The sequence below is a fragment of the Lynx rufus genome, unplaced genomic scaffold (genome assembly GCF_022079265.1).
Source record: "Lynx rufus isolate CCGP_SWC_20201006 ecotype Redwood Valley unplaced genomic scaffold, mLynRuf1.p SCAF_5, whole genome shotgun sequence".
In the NCBI taxonomy this organism is placed as follows: domain Eukaryota; kingdom Metazoa; phylum Chordata; class Mammalia; order Carnivora; family Felidae; genus Lynx; species Lynx rufus.
Window position 1 is genome coordinate 37,218,695 of NW_025814867.1, and position 12,195 is coordinate 37,230,889.

At 39.6% G+C, this 12,195-nt stretch overlaps 1 protein-coding gene across 10 annotated transcripts in view; it reads right to left on the reverse strand.

Annotated features, from left to right (window-relative positions):
* Window positions 1-213: 213 nt before the first annotated feature.
* Window positions 214-12,195, reverse strand: part of TFDP2 (transcription factor Dp-2) — a 175,802-nt gene continuing 163,820 nt past the window's right edge. For all 10 annotated transcript variants that reach the window (XM_047099201.1, XM_047099199.1, XM_047099198.1 and 7 more), the window contains 4 exons: window positions 8,778-8,929; window positions 5,255-5,421; window positions 626-731; window positions 214-414 (listed from right to left, as the gene is read on the reverse strand). In XM_047099201.1, coding sequence (XP_046955157.1) covers window positions 231-414; window positions 626-731; window positions 5,255-5,421; window positions 8,778-8,929 — 609 coding nt within the window. In that variant the 3' untranslated portion in view covers window positions 214-230. The remainder of the gene's footprint in view (window positions 415-625; window positions 732-5,254; window positions 5,422-8,777; window positions 8,930-12,195) is intronic.

Genomic DNA, 12,195 nt, shown 5'->3' on the forward strand with positions numbered 1-12,195 from the left:
TGCGGTGTGATCTATTGCTCTGTTGTTTAAAGTTCTCGTTCACGCTATATTAGCTTTTTTCATCTCAATCCTCTCAGCCTTCACAGAATTTGCTTATTGTGTTTCCCTAGTTTTCACTGAACACACAGTGCAAACAAAGGCAAAGACTGAAGCAATCATTTCAAAAACAAGAGCTCACACTAAAAACACACATGAGCATCAACTAGTAAAACGTGGGTTTTCTCCTGGCTTTATTCTGGGGAGGAGGAATCCTCCTCGTCATCTTCCTCGTCTTCGTCGTTGAAGGAACAGGGGGTCTCGCCTCGGGACTCAGAGCAGTGAGAGGCCGCACTGCTGGACTGGTGACTGTTTGGGGCAAGGAACTGCCCGGTTGCTAAGGCCACTTCAGCATCCAAGCACAACCCTTGGTTTACGCTAGCAAATGATTAAAAACACAGAAGCTCATTAATGTGGCAAATGTTTTAAGCACTGTAAAATGTAGGAATCAAAACATGGGAAAGGAGGTGCCACTGGGGAGTTCTGCCAAAAGCTGCTCGAGACCTGGGACGGCAGTGACACCTGCTCTCCCCCACGGGGAGGGTCAGGGCCGCGTGGCTTCTCTTCCTAACCCTGAAAAAATACGTACCTTGATTGGGACAAGGTGGCACCAGTGGTCAGGTCTAAATTTGAAACTGATTGGGTAGAGTTCAAAAGTAGTCCCTGATTTAACCAAGAAGGTCCTGTGGAGATATCTACAGGAAAAAACAAAAACAGAAGATGTAGGCACGCTGAGAGCTCTGTGGCTGCTGCTGTTATAGTCTTAAAGAAGCACAGACAAGTAAGGAGACGAGCCTGATTTAAATCACAGCTAGGTAAGTCTCCTGCCCCACGGAGAACCCAGGTTTCTTCAGAGTGGAAAAAAAGAAATTTCTAGGACATAAGAACAGGAAGAAAATACAGGAAGGCAGACTACAGTGAGGAAGAATTCAAATTAAACCAATCACAGACACCCATTCTTTTTTCTTAAATAACACCTGGAGAGGGTAGCTCAGAGTACAGTGATTGCTGAACTATTCCTGGACACCTACTGGCCTCACCACCAAAGACTCTGGTGTTAAAAGTCAAGCCAGGAGTGGGTAAAAAGAAAGTCAAATCAGAAACAGGTAAAGAAGGACAGACACATACATGTTTGCTAAAACCCCCACTGTACCATCTTTTCACATGTCCCTGAGTGAACTCAGGGCTATTACTCATCAACGATCCATTCTTTATCCTGGTATCCTTGGCTTTATAACTCAAACAAGCCTTTATTTTATTTTTTTAACATTTATTTATTTATTTATTTTGAGAGAGAGCGAGAGAGTGTGTGAGCAGGGGAGGGGCAAAGAGAGAGAGAATCCCAAGTAGGCTCCAGGCTCAGTGTGGAGCCTGACACGTGGCTCAGTCTCATCAACCGCGAGATGATGACCTGAGATGAAATCAAGAGTCAGACACTCAACTGACTGAGCAACCCAGGTGGCCCAAACCAGCCCTGCGTTAAAAGCCCTTATGTTACGCAGTCACATTTTTAACGGGGGTGAGACAGGCATTACTGTTTTAGTCTGCAGAAAAGTATATCCTTGCAATCTTATTTTCTGTGCATATACCATATTTCTCCAATCACAACCCTGATAAATTCTTATTGTAATTTTATTTAATACTTGTCACATTATCCAGAACATTAGCTCAAAGAAGGCAGTGACTGGAACATGTAAGATCTAAATGTTACTGAAGGCATGACATGAGTATAGTCTCTTCCAACAGTAAGTTTACAAAAGAGGTGGAAGAAATAATAAAAAATGTATTCCTAAAAAGAAATTCTTTGACTTACATGACATTACAAAATAAGACTGAATGTATACTCAGAAAGTATAACCTAGTAATGAACGTTTATTAGAGTTAATTGAAATTGTTTGGTAATTAATTACTGTGCAAAAACAACAACAAAGCAAAACAAAAAAGCCCCCACCACTCTATGGACTGGGATTAGGAACCCTGCTATCCTTGTACTGTCTGACCAAGTGAGAGGCTTTCTATGTAGGAAAAAAGGATACTGAATGATTAATTTTAGAATGGCTGTGTGAACCTTTTCTTTAGAGGCTAAGGCAGCTGTGGAAAAAAAAAATTCAATTCTAAGAGGAATAGCAGACTTTAAATATATTAAATAAGAACAAGCCTGTGCAAGATGAAATTAAAGCCAGAATCCTGTGGTGAATATTAATTAGTATATATGGAAACTTTGTGTCAGAAGACAGCTATTTACTTGTTTCCAAGCGCATACCACGTTAAATTTTTCTTTTTCACAATGGCTTTGAAAAGCCTACATTTCTTTCACATTATCATAAGATCCACACAATAGTTCTCACAATCTTACTCAAGAGCCATTGTGTCCCTTTGCACACTAAAGGCACACATTTCTTCTTTTAAAGTAACCAGAAAGTCTACATCCCAGTCTGCAAATGAGGTCACAAAGAGATCAAAACCACAGAGCCCGCCTAATTGCCCTGTGCCTTTTCACTGAGAATAAGTTAAAATAAAGTTCTGGTGATTTATTGAGTAAGCCCTTTCTTCAGACCCTGCTGGACTGCCAGTATGACTGGGCTGCTAATAAAACAGCAGGGCCTACTCTGGGGTGGGGGTGGGGGGGGGTGGGAGGAGAAAGGAGTATGGGGGGGGTGAAGATATGGAGCGAGTTGACTGAGGGGCAAAAGAAGGGATCACACTTGCAGCAGGTGGATGGTGCCAGTTTTAAGAACCAAATCCAACAGAAGCCAAATCTCAATCAACAAACTCTTGTGTTTTGACCAAAGGGCCAAAACCATAAAACAAAATAAGAATGATGGGCACCTGGCTGGCTCAGGTGGTAGATCATGCAATTCTCGATCTTGGAGTTGTGAGTTCGAGGCCCACACTGGGTATAGAGATTACTTAAAAATAAACTCTTTAAAAAAAATAAGAACTACCTCTTTGCTTATATTTGATTTAATATACCTTAGAGCTAATATTACAATGCCTTCAGAAAGTGATGTGACATTCTAGGTGGTAATACTGAAGGAAACTAGCAAAAAGCAAAGGCAGAAAGCATTGTTTATGCATGCAAATTATATGTGCAGAATATACCACAGTCTTAAGAATTACGACAATCATAAAGATTTCTGAATCAGTGAAAAAAATATGAATTATAGAACATGCAAAACGTACCGTTTTTGTTTTCTAGTATACTGGGTACACTCTTTTTATTATTATTTTTTTAATGTTTATTTATTGTTTGAGGGAGAGAGAGATGGAGCATGAGCACAGGAGGGGCAGAGAGAGATGGAGAGACAGAATCCGAAGCAGGCTCCAGGCTCTGAGCTGTCAGCACAGAGACCGACGCAGAGCTCAAACACACGAACCATGAGATCATGACCTGAGTCGAAGTCGGATGCTCAACTGACTGAGCCACCTAGGTGCCCCTACTCAGTACACTCTTAAAGCTCATAATAATAATAAAAAAAAAAACCTGATGCAAAAATGGGCAAAAGATCTGAATAGACACTTCTGCAAGGAAGATACACAAAGGGCCAATAAGCACACAAAAAAGATGCTCGACACCATTAGTAATCAGGAAAATGCAAAATAAACCCACAGTAAAATACTACGTTTTGTCTACAAGGATAGCTATAATAAAAAAGATGGACAATAACATCTAAATGAAAAGTATGTGGGGGGCGCCTGGGTGGCGCAGTGGGTTAAGCGTCCGACTTCAGCCAGGTCACGATCTCGCGGTCTGTGAGTTCGAGCCCCGCGTCAGGCTCTGGGCTGATGGCTCAGAGCCTGGAGCCTGTTTCAGATTCTGTGTCTCCTTCTCTCTCTGCCCCTCCCCCGTTCATGCTCTGTCTCTCTCTGTCCCAAAAATAAATAAACGTTGAAAAAAAAAAATTAAAAAAAAAAAAAAAAAAGAAAAGTATGTGGGCAACATGGAACCCTCACACACTGCTGGTAGGCTTATAAAATGGTACAACTGCTTTTGGAAAATAGTTTGGCAGTTAACTCAAAATGTTAAATATAGAGTTACCATATGACCCAGCAATTCCACTCCTAGGTATACAACCAACAGAAGTGAAAATTTATGATCACACAAAAACTTGTACAAGAATGTTTATAGCAGCATCATTCATAACAGCCCCAAGGTGGGAACAATCCAAATGTCTACCAACTAGTGAATGGATAAATGAAACACGCTTTTATTCATAGAATGGCAATAAAAGGGGGGTGAAGTACTAACACATGCTACAGCATGGATGAACTTTCAAAACATAATACTATGTCAAAGAAGTCCATCACAAAGCCTACATATTTATGAGCCCATCTATATGAAATATCCAGAATGGACAAATCTGTAGTGACAAAGTAGATTAGTGGTTGCTAGGGCTGGGAGGAGTGGGGAGTGTGCTAATATGTGTGGGGTTTCCTTCTGAAGTGACAAAAATGTTTCAGAATTAGTGATGACTACACAACCTTGTGAATATACGAAATACCACTGAACTGCACGTACCATCGAATGGTGAATTTTATGGTAGGTGAATTAAGCCTCAATTAAAAAAAATTAGGATACCATTTCACATCCACCTGATTGGGAAATCAGAACACTTCCATCCTGTAGGTGAGAATGTAACTTGTGAAATCAAGCTAATAAGGCTCTGGCATCATCTGGTACAGCTGAAGCTGCAGGTGCCTCTGACCCAGCAATCGGACGCTACACGCGGGCATGCGTGCACTAGGTTATCGCTAGAGGAAGGTTCAAAGCAGCACTGCTTCGGAACACCAACAAATTGGAAACAAAACTAAAGGCTTATCACCAGTAAAATGAACAAATCAATCATGGTATAGTCATAGAATTCTACAGACCAGTAAAAATCTATGAATTACAGCTACATGAAATCATGTGGACGGATGAAAAGAACATGATGTGGAGTGGAAAAAACCCCTATCTCTAAAGAATGTATCATTATGATCCCATTTACATAAAGGGGAGAAATAGGTAAAACTGAACAGTAAATTGTTTCCAATTTATTATATGTTTGTATCTCTAAAAAAAGCAAGTGATGATAAAAAAGAAATTTAAGAGAATGGTTACATTTAAAGGGGCAGGGAAGGACACAGAATGGACTTTAATTTTCTATGAGGAAGGTTTTAACAGGTCGGGGTTTGGCATTTAATCAGGGACAACGTGTGAAAGTGTTAATTAACATACCTGTGATATAACCTTCTAACGCCTTCGGCACCAGTGATTTAGCAAGTTTCAGATCCTCTAGAGAGCATTTGCCTGACTCCAGGCCAAAGGACATTCCCATCCGCTTCAGTACTTCTATGTCATCATGGATCTCAAAGGTGTTGTCAAAATTAAAAAGATATTCAAACCTGCATCAAAAAACAAAGTTAGAATGTGTTTCAGTGGCATAGAGGACATCTGCACAGTGCTGTACTCTGTACATTATATAAAAGAATGAGGGCCTAAATTCATCCTCAGTACTCGAAACTTATTGTTCAGAGCAGTAAGAGTCATTCTGCTGTGTTCAGGGGAATGACATCTCAAATACGCCACTTGCCCAATTAAAACAACTTTCTTATGATAGACAATAGGAGTCCATAAACTTTAGCCCTCATTAAGCTGCTGCAAACAGGGGTCAGAAACTTTGGTCTAAATCTAGCACTATTCAAAGTTGCCTTCAGCTTTTTCAAAAAGGTAAAATAGTAAGAAAGCCTTTCCAGTTTAATATAAGACATCCCTACTATGAATTGGCCTATATTAGGTTTGAGAAAGAAAACCATTTTGAATGCTTACTTCATGTTCACGAATCAAGTGTTAGCTGTACCATACTTTAGACAAGTAATAAATGGAAGACTTTTAACAAACGAACCAAAACTCAAATCCTGTCTTAAGAGCCTAAGAAGTGAAATATCTTAAGGAAAAAGTACCACATAAATATATAGCACATTTTCCCAAATGTTCTTGAAAATTACCAAATCAGGATGCCCGGCTACCTGATACAGCTTAAAAAAAAAAAAAAAAAAAAAGGTTAATGTAGGAGAACACGGTCCTTTTGACTCCTGGGCTTGGCCCAAGGGCACCTTCACCTACAGGCCTCAACCCTACAGGGACAGAGTGCAGATGAAATGTTTTGGGACAATGGTGGGTTTATGCTGTCATAAAATTCTTAATTAAAATCATATGAAGGTAAAAATTATTTATGCTAGATTTTAGATCAGGGCAAAAATTACAATTGAAAGTAAAATGCCATGTTTAAATAATCTGAAGAATATAAAGCTGAATAAGGGACATTAACAAATTTTCAAAAAAAAAACCACAAAACACAGAAAATCTTAAGTGTGTGCCTGTCATAGGGATGACCCTTGGCATAGGTTAAAAACAGATGGCTTTGTAAATTTAATCCCCCCCCCCACATGAAAAAGCCTCCAGGCTAATTAAGGGGGAAAGACTGTATCATCAAAGTAACTGAAAGACAAGGCTTTAGGGACCTACCTTGAATAACAAGTTTCTACAAGCAGCTCAGAGCCTCTTCCCCTTACTCAGGGAAGGGCCGGGCAAAGGCAGGAGTCAGTAACCACCCACGGATGGAAATCTTACCAGGCCCTAGCCTGGGGTGAACAGAATCTATAATTCCCTGAGACCAATGGTTCCCAGATATTCCTGCTACCCTTTTTAGACTTAGAAGACTAAATGATGAAGAGAATTTAATAATCCCTCACAAAACAAGAGGTAACTGGAGAGAGGAAGTAGAATTCTAAGTGTGTTTCTCCTAAAAATATGTTAAACATTCTCTAGGATTCTCAGTTTTATGAGAATATGTTAACACAGTCCCTTTAGATGTAGGTTTTTGTGAAGATTTACAAGTGTGTGAATAACACCGTCATGCACCATTTACTGAGCAGTGGGCTAGGTCCTTTAAGACTTTATCTACAACTTTTGAAAATCTGCAAGTTAAATACTGTAATTCTTACTTTTGTGGAAGAAGCACCAGATCTCAGAGAGTTTAAAAAACTGTAGCTAGAGGAAAGACTGAAAAATGGAGATTCTGACTTCATAGCCTACTGGGTCCCTATTTCTAATGGGGTCTAGGGTCTTAACTATCAAATACTTTTGAAATCCCTGCTCATTGTTTTTCTTCTTTTTCTTTTTGGCACCTTCTTATTTAAGTGACCTAGAATCTCTGTACGCCATCAAGATAAATAGGGAAGCAACACTGCCCTAGAAAAGAGTGGTAAAGACAAGGCCAAGCCCAAGGGCAATGTTGTAGCTCAGAGGAGACCAGAGGTCCCAGTCTCCGCGGACAGTTTTGGGGCATGCCCCTGGTACTGATGTAATTACTGAGCCCTCTTTCGCTTTCAAATGAATCCCAATTTGGTCAATAAGTTACATACTGACTCCTTGTAACAGCAGCAAATATTTATAAAGGGCTTGCCTTGGGTCAGATCCTTTATAGACACCATCTTATTTAATCCTCACAACAAGGCCATCATGTGATAGAGGCCTTGGAATCATCCCCTTTAGTTCTTCAGAAAACTGCTTGGAAGCAGCTAAGTGGGGGGGAGCCACAATCCACACTTGGATCTATCTCCCTCTACACCCTATTCCCTTCACTATCTCAGGACCCCAGTTGCAGCCTAAAGTCCACTACTTTTTCATGAAGGGTAAAATAAATTACAAACTAATTCTTAGCAGTACTTTCTAAAACTGCTACTTCTCACTTGCTATGATAAGTATCATCAATCTTAGTTAAAATGTAAAAACATTACAAATAGAACTACCATATGATCCAGCAATTCCACTTCTGGGTATATATCTGAAGGAAATAAAATCACTTTTTCACAAAGACATCTGCACCCCCATGTTCACTGCAGAATTATTTACAATAGCCAAGAGACACAGACAACCCGACTGTCCAATGACATACGAATAGATAGAGAAAATGTGGTGCGTGCGGTGTGGGGGTGTATACATGGAATATTTGGCCATAAAAAAGAAGGAAATTCTACCATTTGCAACAATGTGGATGGACCTTGAGGCATTATGCTGACTGAAGTAAGTCAGACAGAGAAAGACTGATACTGTATGATTTCACTTATGTATGGAATCTAAAAAATAAAAATGAACTCATAGATGCAGAGAACAGATTGGTGGTTGCCAGAGGCGAGGGTGGGAAGTGTGTGAAATAGCTGAAGGTGGTCAAAAGGTATAAACTTCTAGTTATAAAATAAATAAGAAAAAAAGAAAGCAGAGAATGCATCTAGCATTTTCATGTCCATTAATTAATAAACAGAAGCACACTCAACTACGGTACAGCAAAACAAAGAAACAATTGCTTTAATGCCGCACGCTCATGTACAGTATTTCTACAATAAATGAGGAAAGTGAATCCCCAGTGACCTTACCTTGTCCCAGGCCCTCACGCATGGTCTACTTTCAGGCAGTTACTTGCCCAGAGTTAGCACATAAGCGTACATATGTGCGCATCTTGCCTGGGCTCCAGGCTCTATTATGTATCTAGCATGGGCAGAACGGTGCCAGGCACACGAAAGGGCTGCAGAGAGTGAGTCAGGAAGAATGCTCCATGTCTGCAAAGGTGTTTCTCCTGCCCCAGGACGTCAGCCTTGGAGGCCTCACATTAGGAAGTACACCCTTCTTTATGTTGCAAATGATGGGAATACATTACCAGGAGGCCGGCCCTACTCTCTTCCCCTAGTTCTCCACTCACTTGTCACTGGAGATGCTGCAATCTATGACTGTTTTCCTGCTTGTATTGATGATTATAAATGGCAGCTGAATGGTGGAGTTCAGAGCTGGAGGGCCCTGGTTCTGCTGTTCATTTTGCCGATTTCTCTGAACCAGGTTTTTGAAAGCGATTTGCTGTAATGATCAATAAAAAGAATATGGTCATTTGATGTGGATAAATGAGTTAGAATTAAGTGAATTAAAATAAATGCATTTAAGAAATAGTTTAAAATTAGAGTATTTAATAAGGCCTTCCACCTATGAGTTCATTAAAATTAAATATTTAGGAAAGAAGATTAGAATGATCTAACTCAGATACATTTCAAGGGAAAAATTACGTTTAAATGATGGTGAACATCATCCTAATGTAAATAATGGGGCCCATGGTTTCCACCATCCACAGAAACAGGATCTTACAAATCTGGGAGAGCCCCATAGCGCCTCCAACTCAGAGTGACGCAGAGAGAATGACACTAAGTTGAACTTACATCTTCCATTTATCTAACACAGACTCTTGGGAGTTTAGGGTTCAATACAGCTTTCAGACAGTCTAGCTCAGGGATAAAGCCAACTATATAAAGCCACAGCATCCTTTCTTCACACGAAATCTATGGGACACCCACTATATAAAACCCACTATATAAAAGTAGCGTTGCTCTGGCTGGTGCAGTGGGGCAGGGAGTCCCATCATGTAGAAAATAAATATTCAGACATGACTCACTGAAGTTACTAAGTTGGAAGTAAAAATATATGTACATTAAATCCTTCTAGGAAAAATGAAAACAAGGTAGCAGTTTAATTCTAATATGTTCCTCATTTTATATAGAAATCAGTACAGTATGTAGATACTGACAGAGTTCTTTAAAGTGATTTAAATGTGCAACACAGATATTCTTTATTGTATTTTATCAGTAATTTATGTTAATGTTACATTTTACTTTAAAGCTATTGAAGCATGTTACTATAAATGTATATTTATGAAAAACTGAAAGCTAACTTTCAGATTCATTGATGAATTATGAAAGGCAGTCATTGGTTGCTGAGGCATCCATATTGCTTCCCAGGATTTGCATTCATTTCTCATGAATCCTTTGTTCTTTATAACCTATACCTTTCTCTGAACGAATAGTTTCTGACTAATTTGTCTATTTTGTAAGCTTAGTCGGGTGTTTTATTAAAACTAGACATAAATATTTGGCTGAATTCAAATAGTTTTGCCAACTGCAGTAGAACAAAGGAAATAGTCATGAAGATCATACTTTTTGCTTAAATTAAAATATTGCTTTAAACCAAAAATTTTGACATGCCAATTAGAAACTAATTTAAATTTCCCCATATATGTTGGGTACTGCTTCCTATGACTTCAAGGGACATCAAAAAGAAGTATAAACACAAAATTCAATTTATATCTAGAAAGCAGTGATAAAGAATATCACAAATAGGTAAAAACAGATCTTTATTTTCACCTGCCTGAAATGGCCCTGGTTCTATTATTGTTAATTATAGGCCAACTTGTCTGTAGATTTCTGTATGTCTGGTTCTTGAATATAAAGTCTTGAATAGAACCTTAGCTGGAAATAATTTTAAAATGAACACTGTATGATGCAGAAAAAAAAAAAGAATGAAATGTTTGAATACTTCTGCCTAGATTCTCTTCCCTTCTACTAGAAAAAGCATCTCAGGAGATGCTCTCATACTTTGCCTAGCTTTGTGGCCCTAGTGCCACGAGAGGGTCTCAGCATAGGAGGGAATATAAACAGTAAGAAATAAGAGTTATTATATATTTATCACTCACTGTTCATTGTTATGTACACTGAACAGCATCAGAGATTTTCCAGGTGAAGAGAGCAGTAATAACATACACAATGTTACTTTGATAGAAAAAAGAAGAATCAACTCCCATTTGTTTTGGACTGATTTCCTTATTTGTTGCCCTTTGATTGATTTCCTTCAGCCTTTTGTTCTTTTCCAGGCTCATTAACAGCAATTTCAGAGGCTGAACAGTTTCAGGTGTGTTCAGACATTCATTTTGTTGTGCACTATTAGCAGGTCCTGGAAAAGGTTTCAGGGCTGGTAAGGACAGTTGTATGGATGAAAGCAGGATATCTGGATTACTTATAGGTGTAATTTACTCAGGCCATTCCTTTCCTACACTTCCAAGGATAAATGAGAGGTGGTGGCAGGTAAGTAGAATTTACCTGTGTCACATGATGTCAGTGAAGTGTGACATTAACTTCTTAAAAATCAAGCTAGCTTTGCCATGGCAAATTATTAATGTTCAGGCATGTGTTTAATTTACTTTCTATGACAACTTCATGAATGTTATTTGATGAAGGAGAGAAAAACAAAACACTAGCAGGAAATAAGCTGTATGTCTGTCTACCAGAAGACCAGATAGTACTTTTTCACTTGGGCACCTGGGTGGCTCAGTCAGTTAAGTGTCTGACTGGCTCAGGTCATGATCTCACGGTTTGTGAATTCAAGCCCCGCTTCAGGCTCTGTGCTGACAGCTGGGAGCCTGGAGCCTGCTTCAGATTCTGTGTCTCCCTCTCTCTCTGCCCCTTCCCCCACTCACTTTCTGTCTCTCAAAAATAAATAAACATTAAAAAAAATAGTGCTCACTGTACAAAGATAAGCAGAGGAAAAACTATTCAACTTGATTCTTTTTTTTTTTTAAGTTTATTTATTTATTTTGAGAGAGAGACAACAAGCAGGGGAGGGCCAGAGAGAGAGAGTTCGGGGCTCAAACTCACAAACTGTGAGATCATGACCTGAGAGTAAGTCAGATTCCTAACCAACTGAGCCACCCAGGCACCCCTCAAATTCATTCTTTTTTTTTTTTTTATTTTTTTTTTTATTTTTTTTTTCAACGTTTATTTATTTTGGGACAGAGAGAGACAGAGCATGAACTGGGGAGGGGCAGAGAGAGAGGGAGACACAGAATCGGAAACAGGCTCCAGGCTCTGAGCCATCAGCCCAGAGCCCGACGCGGGGCTCGAACTCCCGGACCGCGAGATCGTGACCTGGCTGAAGTCGGACGCTTAACTGACTGCGCCACCCAGGCGCCCCTCAAATTCATTCTTTATGAAGGCTATCTAGGGATGTAAACGTCCCACATACCTGAGGGTGATCGTGCCTAGTACCATTCTTACTGATAAACAGATAATTACAGGCATACTATAAAAAAAAAAAGGTTTTTTTAGTAACATTATGTCAAAAAGTAAGCTCCAAAATGTTCCATGAAGGTTTTGAGGAAATCTAAGGACGACATGGCACAGAGGTGAGAGACTGTGAGCTAGTGGGAGACAGTGCAGCGACAGGGACAGCAGAGGCAGCTGGGGAGAGAAAGTGACAGTGTGGGTTAGAAGCAGTGCCTGGCAGGCCAGATCTCAGAAGGGAGA